General features: G+C 40.2%; 1 protein-coding gene across 1 annotated transcript in view; it reads right to left on the bottom strand.

Annotated features, from left to right (window-relative positions):
• The window catches only part of SKAP2 (src kinase associated phosphoprotein 2), a 164,789-nt gene that overhangs the window by 14,988 nt on the left and 132,743 nt on the right, over positions 1–17,058 (bottom strand). The window contains exon 10 of the mRNA XM_019535020.1: positions 6,140–6,214. Within this exon, the coding sequence (XP_019390565.1) occupies positions 6,140–6,214 (75 nt within the window). The remainder of the gene's footprint in view (positions 1–6,139; positions 6,215–17,058) is intronic.

Genomic DNA, 17,058 nt, shown 5'->3' on the forward strand with positions numbered 1-17,058 from the left:
GGGGCAGGGCCGCAGTTGGGTGGGAGCATGGCATGTGAGGCTGGGGCTGGCAACAGTGTCAAGCCTGCGCCCAAGAGGTGGGGGCAGCGCGTAGTTCGGCTGTGCAAGATTTGGGTGTGTGGGAGAGTAGGGGATATCAGGAACATCCCCCACAAATTCCCGTATGGCTTGCCGCCCCAGCAGGGTACTCATGAGCTCGTGCTCGGTACTGGTGCCTGGCTTTGGCCAGCACTGCACATCACTGTGAGGAGCGCAGCCCCCAGCAGGCCATCTGTATCACTGCCGCTACTCCCACTTGTGTGGCACTGGAAGAAAGCCCCAGGCCCTGGAGCCAACTGGGGCGGGGTAGGCAGCCGGCTCCAGCCCAGGACGTCCCTTCCCTGCCAGTGACAGAAACTGCCCAGCAGGGGCTGTGCTCCTCGCTGCAATGTGCAGCGCTGGCCAGAGCCAGGCACCAGCACCCCCACCTGCTGCTGTGCTATGGGGGGAGGGGGAAGGGGGGGTTCCCTACACCCTCCTCCCCTCCCACACACCCCATAAATGCCCTGCCCTGTGTTGACTGCAAAAGAGTAGCATGTTCCAGTGCCACATACCCACACCCCAACAAACTCTATGCCCCGACACACAGCTACACCCCCCCACGCACCCATACCCATATCCACACATGCTCCCATCTCCACCCCCACCACACACAAATACACACACACTCCCTACACAATGTAACAGACTAAGAATTTGAGTTATTATGCAATCCCCTCTATATCCAGCACACAAAAATATATCATGACAAAAATATGTTCTGTAATAAAATTAAAATATGTGATAGTAGGTGTTTGACTTTTAGTGTATGATTTGGTTTTTTCTGGTTCCAAGATGGCAACTCCCCCCCTCTCCCAAAAGGAGTATTTCTGGGTGGGGGGAGGGACTTCTGGTGGCAAAGGTCAGGAGTTAGGTGTGGGATGTCTGGTCCAATATGGCGATCAGGAGGTGAGGCAACTGTCAAGGTGTGGGGCTACCCAGGCAGCCCTCAACAGCTCACCAAACCTCATTAAACAGCCCTACACTTGAAATAACTGCTCGCCCCTGAACTAAAACACCTGCAGAATAGTAAGTATGGCCATGTCTTCAGAAGCAATGTGTGTCTAGAACTGAAGACTTTACAAAATGATAGGAACTGCATGAGGAAAAAACACCCCCAAAACATTGCATGCTGTAAAATAAAACCCTCACACTGCTTTCTAAAATATGAAGCATTATTGCTTAGCATCTATTTTACTAATTTCAGCTGCCTGGCTTGATTTCAAAGTCATGAAGATAACCGTTATCTCTCTTTTGCTTAGGATTGAAGAAGTGAATATAAGAGCAGGAGGTGACCTGACTGAAAATGCATTTGACACTTTAGAAAGAAAACGACACTGATCCCCAACTCCCACTATTTTAAATGCATGAAAACAGATCACTGATTTGACAATAATAAGTTGTCAAATGGAGCTTAAATTCAAAAGATACTGATTAGTTGATATTGTGGTACTGCCAATAGTGTTATAAACAAATATTTAATTCCTTGCAAATTCTATATAGCCTGTGTTTACAACTGTTGATAAAAAGAGCAATATTTTATATAAAGAGGCCTTATTCTTTAGCTCTTACTCATCTACACCAGGCATGTATGTTCCAGTGCTCTACTTTGTGAATCCCAAGAATCATGGTACACCATTAATTCCAAAAATGAACCATCCTACCTTTACATACCAGGAAAATCCCCAATAGTTTTCAAAGCTGCCTTGTGAAGGATTTCTCCAGTTATCATTCTACAACCATATTTTTGGTGTGTATGTAAAGCTGATAGGAGACATGGATATTTCTCTTTCTCATCAGATCCAGACAGTGCAGCTTTGCTACTTTCCTGATGCCAGACAGATAGGGCCCTAATGAAGATGCGACTAACTCATGCCAGACAGGTAGAGATGGTGAAGGTGGAACCTAATAGAAGAGATTCTAAAAGGTATGTGCATCTCTGGTAACCAAATATGCCTGCTCTTTTTTCAAGAATGCTCATAATAATGGTGGTTTGGTGTCTCAAACTTTTCAAGGTAGCACTAGTACTCATAGTGACTTTACCTCCTTTTCTCCTGCATTTGCAACTGGTCAGTTTTGCATCTTTTGGGTGTTTACCTCATTGCCTCTCTCAGGTTGATGCTGGATTAGAACCATCTGTGCTTTGATCTTTCCCTGCAGACCACTGTGAGAATGCACTTAGTGCAAAACCTACTATTATCAGCTTTCTCAGTGATGCTAAATCCCCAACATACTGGCCTGCTACAGTGACATCTCTAATGTTTCCAAACTTGAATTACAATGCCCTGCATCAGTGTGGGGCTGGGGTGGCGCAGGCGCTAAGGTGCATAGTTGACAAGCCGAGGTCATAAGTTTGAGGCCATAAGTGCTCACAGCATGGCCCTTTCAGATTTTAACAATTCTGTTAAATACCTTATCACATGGACATGAAAAAGGAAAGGAAGTGTGGGTCCTGAACTCCTTGCAGAAGACCTTTCTTGAGCATAAAATGTGTGGTGCTGATCTGTGCTAAGATTTAAGAAATTTTACAGCAGGGCAACAGACAAGTCCTACTGTCTGGGACCCAAGCTTGTTAACCTTTAGAATATATTTTAAAACCTTGCAGATATTTTTCTGACTGAAAGTTCAGATAGGAGTTAGATTCTCATTCCTTTATGAATGGTATTTTTGGCTATTAACTGCTAGCTGCAGTTTATTACTCATTTTTTCTAGTGTGTGTTGTTAAAAAAAAAAAGCATTATGACAGATGAATCAGGAAAAAAGGAAAGAGCAGCTCTAAATAGTCAATACCTATTTTACTATCTATTACTAGGTTCAAACTTCAGATCTGGCTTAAAATTTAATGTTAGAAAATATGGAAATATACATGAAATGATTAGAATAAATTTAATCCTGTCCTCCATCAACCTCTGAACTCCACAGTAAAATGATGACATTTGCAACCTCTTGCAGAGAAAGTTAGATGTTTAAATTAGCAGCAGTCTGCAGCTGTTATGTCCTAAATCTGCTAGTGCCTTAGGAATCGAGGAACTGTCAAGTAGTTTTTCTTGTTTATATTGCCTTTGCTTTGCACATGTATGAATCTGATATATAACAGTGATCTTCAGACAGCTTAAACTATACTCAATACTACCTGGTTTTTGGTGTTGCTATGAAGAAGTTTATGGCACTAAATACAACAACTGCGTATAAGACATTGCCTGGATGTCTATGACATGAATTGGTACAATTGTGCCAAACTATTACATGAAATGCAATCTATTCAGGCCAGAAATGCTGGAAGTCTGCCATTTTGGAAAACAACTATTTAAGGCTTTTCAAAATAGCAGGTGTACCCTAGTCAACCCTAGTGACATCAAGATAGGTGAAGTTCAAGCTAAATAGAGTGTACAATTTAAACATGAGGGAGGTATGGTCATGCAGATAGATTCTGTTTTCAGACTCTCTGCTGTGATGAAGATGTGTATGGTTTAAGGATATAGCTATCTCAGTTTTCATTTGTTCTGATGTTCTTGCAAAATATGCAGGAATGCACACAACTTCCTCCCTCTTTGGCCTTTTCTGACCCTTGCTAACCACATCAGGAAGAGGGAATGCAGACCTTATGAGATAAGGAGGAGGCATGTAAAGGAATTCTAGTGGACTGACTTGGGGAGCAGATCATGGTCGCTGAACAAACCCAGTGTGCTCCTTATATCTTCCCCTCCTTTTATCCCACCACAACAAAAATCTCAATCCATCTGACCAACAAATAACTCAAAAGTAGTTGAAACCTTTACCAAGACTGAGATTAAAGTGAATTTAGAGTTTACAAATACACTGCTGTGAAGTTAAGATTTGAAAAAAAATAAAATAAAAAAAATCAGGAAACCATTCAAAATAAGACCTTTATTTAACCCTCACATATCCAAAATGCCTTGAGTTTTCTCAATTTAAAAGAAAATGTCTGGCCCGGCAGAAGATTCATTACGTGAAACTGCAGTCAAAATTACTGAATTCTGACAAGGATAAGCAGTGTAGATGTCAACACTGGGCTATAAAGAAATGCTAGCATCTCCCATAATATACAAGCATGCATGCACACATGCAACACAAGTGCACGTGTGCCCGACTGCCCCCAAACAAACACGCGCGTGCACACGCGCGCACACACACACACACAAATAATGCAAAAGATGGTAAAAAAAATTCCTTTTTTAACTTGTGCTCAAGACTCATTCAGATCTAAGTATAGTATCTGGTGTGTGTATTATTTGTTGGACAAACTAATACAAAAAACTTGCAACCCAATTCAAGACTGTTTGAAGTTCATCTGATGAGAAGCCTGGCAAGGTAGAAATGCCCTTGTCAACTCACTTTCCTATACAGCAAACAAACTTCGAATGCTAAGGAAGGTCAGAGGTCATTGTTATGCTAATATTTTACACCTATTACCCAAACTTAACTTCATATCTGGGAAGAATTATTATGGTGCTTTATTTCAAGGTTATCGTATAATCCGCAGAAAAATGTATAGAGTTCTTCTTGAAGTTGGGATTGTGCTTAGGAATGAAAGTGCTAATTCTTTGGTTATTTTAATGACATCCTTTAAAGTTTCTTTGAGCTGAAATATTAGTAAGAGCAGAAATATTTCTGTTGTCCAAGTTGTAATTGGATTGACCCTAACACAGCATTTTGATGGGATGCTCCTATACTTACTGCAACATCTAAATGAATACTAGTGCTAAGTTTTCATTGAGTAATGTTGTTTCATGAGTGTTTTTTAGTGGAACATAATGTTCACAACATCTGATGATCCGATCCTCATTTCCTTTTCAAAAAAGGCAAACCAAAATCCTTTATAGCAACCTGTTCCTGCTTTCCTGTATGGGTCAGGAAATCAGGCCTCTTGTTTCCTCTCCACATGCTGCAGTAGGAAGACCACTGCAAAGCTATTTCCCGAACACACTCTTCTTGTGCACCCTTCCCTTGACAGCACTGGAAGAATGATGTACAGTACATACATAACAGAGGAAGGTGGTACAGATTGCGTGTCACTACAGAATGCAGTTACGACACGGCAAATCTGGCCTTGGGTCACAGTTTTGCTGTGAAGAGGTGTACAATCAAGGTAAAAAGCAAGTCTTCTCTACTTTGTGTCAAATAACTGATGGTTTATCAAGAAGACCACACCCTCGAGGCTAGTATACATCTTGTATTACATTACCTTAGCTGGAAATGTCTTGCCATCAAGAAAAGTATCCAAACCAAATGACTTTACATAGTACATGAGGTTATTTTTTCCAGCCCCAATAATAATTAGCACAAGGGCAGTTTGCCAAGCTCAGGCAAAGACAATATCCTTCATAGTCTTCCTGAGCATTTGTGTCCTTTTCCAATTTTTATGTTGCTGTCACTGGACTCTGGCATTTCTTACCCAATTCATTTGCTTTCTGTGGTAATCATATGCAATGAAGATATGCATGGCCAACATTTAAACAGGCTGCAGATCAATTAGCGGTCTTAAGTTTATCTGATTTTTATCAAAGAAGACAGAGCTCTGGGTCGATTGTCAGAGCCTGTGTCAAGTTGACCTTTTCAGAAACGTCTACATCGCCAGTCCCCTGGGCAACTTGTTGTCCCCTGTTAGTCTCTGAATGGCAGAAGTCTGTTCTGCTCAAGCACAAAGTATACACAGATGTCTATATTACATTCTTATAGGTTTGACAGCAACTGCATGTTGTATCTATAAACTGTCCTTTAGCAGTGACACTTCCTCAATGATGATAAGCTAATTTATGCAACTAAATCTCCTTTGTGCAGAAATGAAAGCTAATTGAGTCATTACAAAGTAATTCAGGAAGGAATACCTTGTATAAATTGGCTTACTTTATAAATCCTTCTCAAGTGGTTTTCATGCATCCTAAGTGGTGCTAAGCAGTTTTGCTGCCATAAAATATCCTGATGAAACAGACAATTTTTGGAGCTATGAAAACATTATTTACTAAAGCAAAAGGAAAAAAGACAGGAAAAAAAAAGGTAAAGAAACATATACATCATAAAGAAGAAACATTTCAATTACCTGAAACACTAGTAACATTCTCTTGGCTCAGCTTCCTTGGTGCTTCAGTCTTTGCAGGAGCTCTCTCTTCTTCCTCTGCAAAACACACAATTGCAAATGAAATGCTAGAGGGACACTTTAACTAATAGGAATTACAGCCTGTGTCAGTTTATAAAATGCACTATGCATTTTTTAGCTGGAAAGCATGTTTGCCATAGAGCCAAGTTATTCTGCATTCATATAAAAGTCTGAGTATTTTTTTAAATACATTTTAAAAGCTCAATTACAAACACCTATTGTATTTATATGGCCCTTTTTATTCTACTGTGCAAATGGTATTATGCGACTTTAAGTTTGCTTTCTCTCAATAACTTCTAAAACAATTAGAACTGGAGTTTCCTTCCCCAAGGTGCTCTTGCCAATGTTGAGCTGGATCCCTCTGGAACCTCCATAGCTGAGGTATAGAATGGGAGCGGGAATAAGAGTATGGCACAGATATGGCACTTCTCCCACCCCTACTTTTATATACAACCCACTCTGTATAGGAACAAGAAAACAACTACCATACAGGTATTTTAGTTAATAATTCTGTTGAAGAATCAAAAGGGAGAGAGACTTTGTATTTTTGTAAGGAAAAAATGAGGTGTAGACAGACTTATCCTGGCTATTATATAACAGCACAACACAGCTGTTCCTTCATCAGTTAAGTAAAAGATGATACACTGGCAAACTCATTTTTCAAAGTAGAAGTACACTTCCAATACATAGAAATTATTTCACTACTACTCTTTGCTATATTTTGTACTAATAATACATGTTGGCTTTTGAAGTCCATACACATTTCAGCTACTAATTCTGATATTATGTTGTTAATACAGAGTAGATGCAAAAATCAAGGCTTTAAAAACATCTCTCATAAACAGGTTATTTAAGGGTTTTATATCATACATAGTCTGTTAGGCAGAGAAGGGCAATTTTTTGGTGTGAACATGTGATCACATCTGCTGGGGTTGTTTTAAGGGGTGACAGTATAGTTGGAATTCTACACAAGTTACATTATGCCCTAACATTTCCATCCTGCAAACTTTCCAACAGATGTTTAAGCACAAAAAGTACACCCTGTTGAATCAGATGGACCACTTCTATAACTTAAATCACATGCATTACTTTCCAGGATTAGGGCTCTACAGTTGAGAAGTACAACACAATTTTGAGAGACAAGGTTGTGATGTACTGTGCACAGAACTCTGTGCTGCTAGGCACTCAGTGCCGTGATTCTTCCTGGTCCTATACCACTGGCGAAGTTAGACATTAGGTTGAGACATACAAATAGTTCTTTGACCCAAAATAAGAAAAAAATAGAAAGGAGTCAATCTAACGCTACAATACTAAAACTAAAGGCAAAAGGAGACATTTAAAACTGATACTGCAGTTGGTACCATATTTGGTACACAATTCATTATGTTTATATAACTAGTTATTTTTAAATACATTTTAAAAGTATAGCAAGAACAGCATAAAATATCCCTATATTCTCTCAAAGGCACCAGGAGGCACTCTCACCCTGTGGTTTAGATGCCATTCTTATGCCACTTACAAGCATTATTATCCCACCAAAGGTCATCTTTTTTACCTGTGGCACATTACAATTTAATCACTCAGTTCCAGTTGAGAGAGAATAAATGGATTTTTTAAAGTTTTGATATTTGAGACGACAGAATTATTGTTAATAATGTATATACTATACAGTACTATCTATACCAACTGTTCCTTGAAGGTATTTTGCCCTCCACCCTTAATTTAAAAAGAAAGTAAGGCAGTGAAGGCTTTAAAAGATCCTTCTAAATAACTATAAATACAGCTTATTGTGGATCCATAAATAAGTTCATAAACAAGTGCTTTCCACTTCCAGAAAAAGAAATGTGCAATCACATCGTTTAGAAAGCATTATTATTTTAAGTGCAAGAGGAGAAAAAAGTCTGAACTCGTTTGTTGTGACCCCCAGAGGTTCTCCATGTCAGTGAAATAATAAAGATTTGAATCTAACAAAATCGTTTCATTAGAGATAAAGAAAGACTTGCTGCCCCTACCTACAGTTTCTTCACTTAGTGACAGTTAACAGTACAAAAGTCACACTGCACTGGCAAGATAATGCGTCACAGGGAGTCATAGAAAGCTCCAAAATAATTATTGTATAATCCTTACTCTCTCCTCCCCTTTTCATCTTTGTGGGAAAAGAGGTATTTTTTCATTTTTTCCCTAAATCAACAGGAACTTTGATCAAACCAGTGAACTTTAAATGAACTGCGTATGTGACCCAATGAAATGCATCTGGTCCTAGAAAAATAGATTATACACTATACTCCAGTGATCTTCAGACACTCTGATAGCATGTCTCTCCATACTAGAAAGGTAAACATTTGTTATTAGTATTATTCTTATGGTGACAGAACAGTGAAGGAGTACATGTATTAAAGTGTGCTCCCCTCTTCCCCAGTGGTTCTTATACTGCAGGTTAAACAGGAAAATTACTACCAGCTGATTGCCAGAGGCATTTCCCATATACGCATGATTCTACTTGCACCTGTGATTTAAAATAAGTAGAATGAATACAAGAGTATCTGGTTTCTAGACACGTCAATTAATTTTTCTTCCACGTTGTTCTTCTGAAAGGAAAATTCAGACTATGTAAATATTAAAATGCACTAAAGTTGGGCTTGTTTAATTCATTCCTATAACAGACTTGGTACTCTTCAAGATAAACATGTATTAAGTCAGCAATTGCCCTCCCACAAAATCTTGTATTTATCCACATACATACATTAGTTGTTAAATTAATATTATTATTAGCTGGTATTTCATTGCATTGTTTTATTTGAGATAGACACTGTCATTACACAAAATTAATTAATACCCTGGATAATCACAGTTTGTGGGTTAATATATTCTATTCAATGCTTTAATAACAGTAAACAAAAACAGCTCAGCTATGCAGCAAAATCCATCAAACCACACAGATGGTTATAAGCTTTTCATTATGTGGTTTCCATAGCAATCATATTGCAAATCTGGAAGCTTCTTGCAAATAAGCAGCTTGTATTTACATGCCTCTCAGCTGCAGCATGGAACTCTAACAACATACAAAGTTTTGATTCCAATCACATATTGTTAGAAGAATCATTGGGAGATGTTTTGATCAGTCAAAATAAAAAAAAATAAAAAAATGGAGGGAACTAATTAGGGAAAAAAAATTCAGGCAGTGTATACCTGTGATACATGCAAATGTATCTAAATTTAAAATTTAACTGTGGCAAAAAGATTACAAGTATACAGCTTGTCTTTTAAAAAGACATCCCCCTTACAAAAAAAATTGTATTAGCAAATGAATACAAATCAGTGTCTCAGTGCACTCAAGATGGAAGTCACATGTATACACAGGAAGACCCCAAAGGAAACTGAAACATTATGGTTACAAACATCATTGATTTGCTCAAATATAATTAAAAGGTATAAGCACCTACTAACAGCTGACTGGTAAGAAATTCAATTTCACCAGGATATATCTTTTTCTTAAGATAACTCCATGCGACTGCAAATGGGAACTCTCAAAAAAATGAGTAAATGCTTACTGTGGGGAAAAGTCAAGGCCCTTTCTCTCCCAGATTTATAAATTCAATTTTACAAATTGATCTTGCTCTGGAACAGATGGATTATTACCCTAATAAGGAACATAAATCTGTCCAGCTATGCAGTTTTACAAAAAAGCAAGATCTAGCTTTTACAAAAGTTCCTGTAGCAGGGTAGAGTTAAAGGACCAAAAACAAGGACCAATTAAGGGGAAAAACGTTTATATCCATATTTATCCCCCCTTAAATTTAGGCCCATGTATCACCCAACCTACCAACACTAACAGTGAGGACTCAAGCACAAAGAGCACTGGGGGGGACAAAGAAAAAAGCAGCAACAACTCTCCCATACCTTGCACAAGTTGTTATCCCTACATTCTCTGAAGTGAATACTCTTTAGTTGAGTAATGAATCAGTAGGAAGTTTGCAGTATTCTTGCTATATGTCTTCAAACACCCTTGGCTCTTACCTGCATTCTAGTTCAAACCCCTGTCATCATACAAAACCTTTATGCTCATGCTTGTATGTCCTTCAGATCCAAACTTGGTGTTTCAAATAGCCTGGGCTTGCTTTACAGCAGGTTCTGACGTGTCCATTTTTTTAGTAAGGATACAGCTTAAGGATGCAGGCATATGATCCCATTGCCACAAAATTATTTACCCAGGAATTTACTCTGGAGTAGAACCAGCACATGACCAACTGTCCCAAACTGGCTGCTCACAGTAGGTGCTACTATAATCCAGATCCTATAATGCTTGGCCATTTGGTGGTGGGGAAGCTGGCTTTCACTGGCAAACCTCTAACCTGGAATAACACCAACTACAGCAATGATTCTCAACCAGTGTGCCTCCAGATCCTTTGAAGGGTGCTACAAGGTTTGAGGAGGTAAGCAAGATAACGTAGAGATAAGCAGATAAGCACAGTCTCAGACTTGTGCTGCTTGGCTGATCCCCCACTCCAACTTCCCTGTCCCTCTACAAGGAGGTAAGCATGGTAATATATAAATTAGTTTTTGAAACCGGATACCATTCAATTCACAAAAATTATGAAGAGGTATCTCCTGTCCAAAGAGGAGTGCATTGAGTCCAGTGAGGGGTGTCTTACATCCAGAAACAGCTGAGAACTACAGCACTAGAGCAGCAGACAACTGGTCACAAGCATACAGTTACTACTCACTTTCTTATGAGTAATTTTACTTGAGCAGTGTGATTTAAACTAGGATAAGCTTTAACAACATATGTGAGTTGACTCAGTTATAAATGTCGTATGTCTGCACCCAAAACCTGGGTAGCAGAATTTAGATTTTGAAAGTTCCCCAATGTCCCTAGGCCTATATTTTACAGCCTTTCCATCTTCGCATTTTCTATTCACCTGCATGCAGACAGCTACTTTATATACATCGGCTTGGCACTGAACCCTTCACTGCCTGCAGCCTGTTCTCTCTGTAACCTTAGGTCACTTCAGCAAAACACCCCTAGAAAAAAATACCCTCATCATGCTGCTAACTAGACTGATGCAGGGGGTGGGGGGAGAGAATAGTTAACTTCTGCTTTGACTACAGCAGGGGTATTGACTCTGGGAGGTGTAAATGGAAACATCTCCACGATGCTGATGGACTGGGGATAAAGCAGATGGCCTCAGTGCAATGAATGTATTAAAACTTAAGAACTGACTACCACAAGCCAAAGCCCAGGAGCCATAAGTTCAACAGCTCATTTACTTCTTGCCTGAGGCTTCAGCAAGACTTGTGATTGACAATATTCAAAGTACAGCCTTGACATGGTAGATTATTTCATAAACAGAAAATTAATTTTACAAAGGCAGAGAGAAGAAAAGAGAAGAGAACATACCAGTGCAAAAGTAGAGATCCAAGTGCCGGAACACACCCTGGAGTTGGCCAAATGAAATTGGGACAGTCCAGGAAGTATTTGGGAATAAATCCCAAATCTGGGATATGGCCACAAGCAAGAGCTGGTAAGTGGGTACAATCATCTTTGTTACAGTGGGAGGGAAATGTAGTATAAATGGAAAAATGTCTAGATAATGGCCAATAAAAATCTTGTTATATAGGATATTACATGCATGGAATGACTTTGGCTTCTGTTGAGGCTGGAAGCCATGCCAGTCTGGGTTCCTTGTTTCTTCTCAGTCATATGTAATCCAAGATGGATTCCAAGCAGGGATAATAAAAACTCTAAATATCTCACCAGTGATTCATTCCTACTATGTCTGAATTAATTATTCAAGAATAATCAAAGCTAGAATTACAGGTTTGGCAAGCATAAGTGCATGTTTCAACCCAATACTGCTTTCTCTTCGCACCTCTGTCATACCAGCAGATTCTCACAGACTTGTTCTGTTACAAGCAATAAAGTATTGTCTCAGGAAGCCTGGATTACAAAACCCAGCACTTGAACAAAGTAAAAAGAAAAAACCTCCTTGAAGATTAAAGGACTTCCTGTGTTTCCTAACAGAGGCTGCTACTTAGCTAATTAGCACTATCTTGTACAGCTCTCTCCCTGACCTCTAAATGCTTACTAGGAAACAGCCAGAGCTAATGATTGCTATATAAAAAGGGAGGGCCCAAAGTCTAGTGCTCTGGCATTCCCCTTTGGGTAACTGCCACTTCTGGGTGATTTGCAAAAGTTCTTTGCACATCTAAGGATAGCTGCCAATATGGTCTTTATCACTGCTGGAGCTGCAAGGCGATTCAGAAAATCTCATGAGTTAAAACTCATCACATCTCTAAGAGTCTTAGCATAGAACATTGGACCACTAGGTGCTATGGTGGCTTTACGACACCTAGGCAACCGCCTTCTAATCCTGCTCTGCTATAGATGCTGAAAAGTTCTCAGCATGGAGGCTTGCCCAAGCATCTTTCTCAGGTCACAGCTATGTTCAAAATCTCTAGAACACTATAAGCTGAAGTCCAACCTATAACCTATTCCTCAGTCCACAATTTGAAAGACAGTCCTCAAAAGACAGCCTTAATCCTACAATTAAGAAACATTCCTTGAACAGCAACTCTATGCTACCTTGTTGGAATGAGAATCTTGCCCTTGGTGGTTTGACCCCCTCACAGCTTCTGTATGGAACTAAGCACATGTGCTGGATTGATAAGCATTTATAACCCCTGCCTCCTCAGTTATATACACAAAAGTTGTGCAGAATAAGCTGGCTTCCTGGCTCCAATGAACAATGGCTTGTGTAGGAAGTAACTCAGCCCCTCATATATGACGACCATGAAAGCTTGGCTGGACCTACACATGAAAGTTAAATGGCCAAATTACAATAACAGTGCATCTTGCACAAGAATGTAAGATTGTGACTGGGACCATGAGAAATGAAGCAATCCCAGTTGGATTTCATCTCCTATGTTAGTTGCAAATGTACCCAATGTTTTATAATGCTGAACTGTTTGTAAATAACTGCATCTCCCACCATGACTGTATCCTCCTTGCTGACACATCCTCCCTTGATTAAGGCATATTTCTTGGACTAGGCATTCAATGTCTACTTGGGGTTTTGTGAATGTCTCCATAGAACATCACCCATTCAGAATAGCGTGAGTTCTGCCCCACTGTTAAAACAACTACCCAAAACAGTGTCCTATGATCAATGCCCTAAGGTACCCTATTCAGTCAATCAAGACCCATCCCATTTGATTGAAGTGTATCCTCTGGACTGATCAAAAACAAGTTTCACAACTGGATGACCTAAAACAGGATCTAAGCAGTTGTAACATGATGGTCCCTTCCTGCTTTATTCATACTTTAAGTCAACCAGCCATCAAGGAGGAATGTTCTGAAACCATACAGTCGAAGAGTACAAGAATGAAACAGAGTTGTGGGCAAAATGCATGTTTCAGGAGAGAGAAATATTACTGCAACACTGTAACCTGCACCCAGCCGATCACTCTTGGCAACAGATCCAAGCCCAGTAAAGGCTGCAAAGACTGAACCTGCTTCCTGCCTGTATCGGTGAGAGACACTATTGCAGCTAACATATACCAGGTTTTCTGTGATAGCTCATTTACTGAATATTGGGTAGGAGTCTTTTTCTGTCATTTAGTTTTATAGCTCATTTGTGGTATGGTCATTAAAGCCTTCCTGTCACTAATTGAATGAAGTGTCCTGTCCATCCTTAACTGCACTAGGTTCGAATCCTGCTTTTGACTGCAACAATATACATGGAACACAGGTATAATCCTCCATACCTAATGAGAGCATTTCTGAAATTAGTTCAGCAACATTTGAGAAGCACATTGATACTATGGCAATAGAGAATGGGAAATCTAAATACTTACACTAGTGGTTATCAACCTTATTTTTTTACTCCAGGCACCACTCAGAAAGTGCCAGCTCTGTTTTCATTTGTTTTTGAGCAATTCTTCTGTTGCAAGAACTCAGAAAGGTCACAACAGAATGTTTTTGATACTATTGATTTCTCTTGGAAAAAGCATGGTTTATCTTGTGACTCTTGTTTGTACATCTAAAAGGGCTAACACTGCATGACACCTCACACCACCCTCAAAAGGATCACAAGGCACCATAGTTGAGAGTCACTGAATCACAGAATATTTCATTTCTACCTACAGTTTGTCATATACCCTCTTCAATCTGGTAATGCCCTTCTCTGCATGAGGAATGGTGGGGATGCAATATTAGGTAGCCTATTAGGGAACTGTTACCCATCTGAAAGGGCAAGGTGTAAAGCTCCAGCAGTGCAAAGTATTTTAGGAACATGAAGATTATGACAGCTTGGCTGTGGTACTCATTCTGCAGGCAACAGAATAAGAAAACGAGAAAGGAAAGAAAACAGCTATTTCCCAGAAGTTAGAGAAATTAAACAATTTTCGTCTGCTATTTTTATTGTTTTGGGATTTTTTTTTGGCAATAACATCCATGGCTGCTGTGAACCAGTGCATGGTTACACCTGATCTTTGGCTGCACCATCAGTGGCTGAATCATCAGTTATACATCATTCTATAATGTTTTCAAGAAATCCAAACATACTTTATTGGATGCCCTTCTTATATGCTGAACATACATTTCCCCCCCTAATTTTTAAAACATCCCATCTCTGTCCTTTTCTACTAAGGTCCTGTTCAGTAGTCATAAACAATTTAGTTATGGACTAAACCCTCTTCAAATGCCATTGATTCCCATCATTCATCAGGCAGAAGGGTTGTAGCTAAGGAATTAAAATTGCTCTGTCTCCAAGGCCCTACAAGACCCCGCAGACTTCTAAGAGCAAGGTATTGGAATAGTAAAAAAATTCTCAGCTACCTGAACGACAATACAGACTGTTTTCACTGGGACACAAGAATAACCGACAAGGTACGAGTACTTCATGGTTTTCATTATGAATATGTTACAGCTTCCTGAACTTTGCTTGCTGCTCTGAGCTCTCTTTGCAAAACAGCCAATCTTTGGTGGAGGAATAAGTGACTCTATTAAATGTTACAGCTGCACATCATGTTATGACTCACATCTGAGTTTGTAACCCCATCCCCTCCAGAATAAAAACATTTAAAAACCCCTTTTGGAAAAAAAAGGGATATTGGAATTACTTTCACTTTGTTTGCTAAATTGACTTAGATATAGGAGAATTAAAAGCTTGCTAGTAAGGGGTATGAACAGATTAAACAACTATACTAATTTAAAAGTGTGGTAGGGGACTTATTGGCTATCAAGATCACCCATTGATACTCTTTTGTGTTTACTTTATCTTGGCGTAAATGGAAACTAAACCACAGTAATTTAGCAACTATTTCATCCAGGAGTAAACTGCCCCAATTTAAACTTCCACTTAGTGTGGGACAGAGCAGATAGATGAACCAGTTGTAGCAGATCAGTTGACTGACTCTTCTTACTTTCATTTCCCTTTTAATTCAGCATAATTATTTCATCTATCCAAACCCTCAGGGCTACAAGGGAAATTAGTATATTACTTGTAATAGTATTTTTACAACAGAATTTCAAATGCTGTCTATGCTAGTGACAGTATTAGGGATGGGGAGAAGTATCTGAAGAAATAGGTGGGAACATCCAAGACTTATTTTTTTAAGAGCTCTGGAATTCCTTGGACCGAATGTTCTAAAATAAAATTTCAAATAATTATATTAATAACATTCAACATAAATATGCCAAAAGGCAATGGACAATGCATAAAAAAAAATATAAGCTGGGCTTTGGTTTGACCTTTTTATTTCCTCATGGAGACAGACTCTAACCGTTATTCTCCTCACGACTGAAGATAAAGGTCATAAGCAAGCTCAATCACAGATATGCACACAACAATAAACTAAATAATAGAAATGAGAAGGGAAAGATCCATTAGAATTAAGATGTTTAGCCTTTTCTGACTGTATGTTATTGGTATACAGCATGTCTTTTACAAATGTGATCAGTATTAAAAACTGTTCAGTTATTATTTATGTAAACAAGTTTCACCACTTTGGACTGCTTGCAACTCTTTCCTAAATTAACTGAAGGAACCTACTGCAGTCAGCTGCTCAGCAATAACTGCCCATGTTCCTCCCCTCCCTCTGTGTAGGGGTGCACCAGTACAGATTTTGGGAGCTGATAGAGATGGCCGATTTTAAGGAGGCATATTGGCTGATACCAATCCGATTTCCAATACAGCATGGAGAGCTGCATGCAACTGGTAAGTCTGTTATGGTGGAAGGAAAGGGGTGAAGAAAGGGGCATGGGGGGGGGAAGATCAAGACCCCTGTGGTGAGGGAAGAGCGGGGCTGGGGCAGGCACTGCCCAGGCAGGGCGGGATGCTGGACAGAGTCGCAGCTTGTCCGGTGGGTGGCACTTACTGCTCTGTGCACCCGAAGAGCATGGCAGGGGGAGGGGCTGTACCTTGGATCTGCACGGGTGGGGCAGGGCAGACTGCCATTATGGGCTGGGATGACACTGGGCTCTTCCAGGTGGGGGCTGGGGCAGGCTGCACTCAGGGTGGGCAGCAGCAGCGCTAGGAGGGGGACTGTGGGGGGAGAGCTGCAGCTACTCTAAAATTTACTGTAGCTCCCCCACATTCCCTCCCTCCCAGGACCAGATCCTACCCTGAATGCATCCCAGCCCAGCCCCCACTCCCCACCCATGTGCCAGGAAGAGCCCTGCCCCAGCCCCTGCTCGTGGCTGCAGCCCACCCTGCCCACACCCTGTGCAGACCCGGGGGCACATGCCCCCTCATCCTTCTAAGATGTGTGCAGTGGCAGGAGCCACCCCTTCCCCCCCACACACACTCCCCAGACAAGCCGTGGCTCCATCCCACACTGCCCCACCCAGGCAGCTCCTGCCC

Source organism: Crocodylus porosus, unplaced genomic scaffold (assembly GCF_001723895.1).
Source record: "Crocodylus porosus isolate Cpor-Errol unplaced genomic scaffold, CroPor_comp1, whole genome shotgun sequence".
Lineage (NCBI taxonomy): Eukaryota > Metazoa > Chordata > Crocodylia > Crocodylidae > Crocodylus > Crocodylus porosus.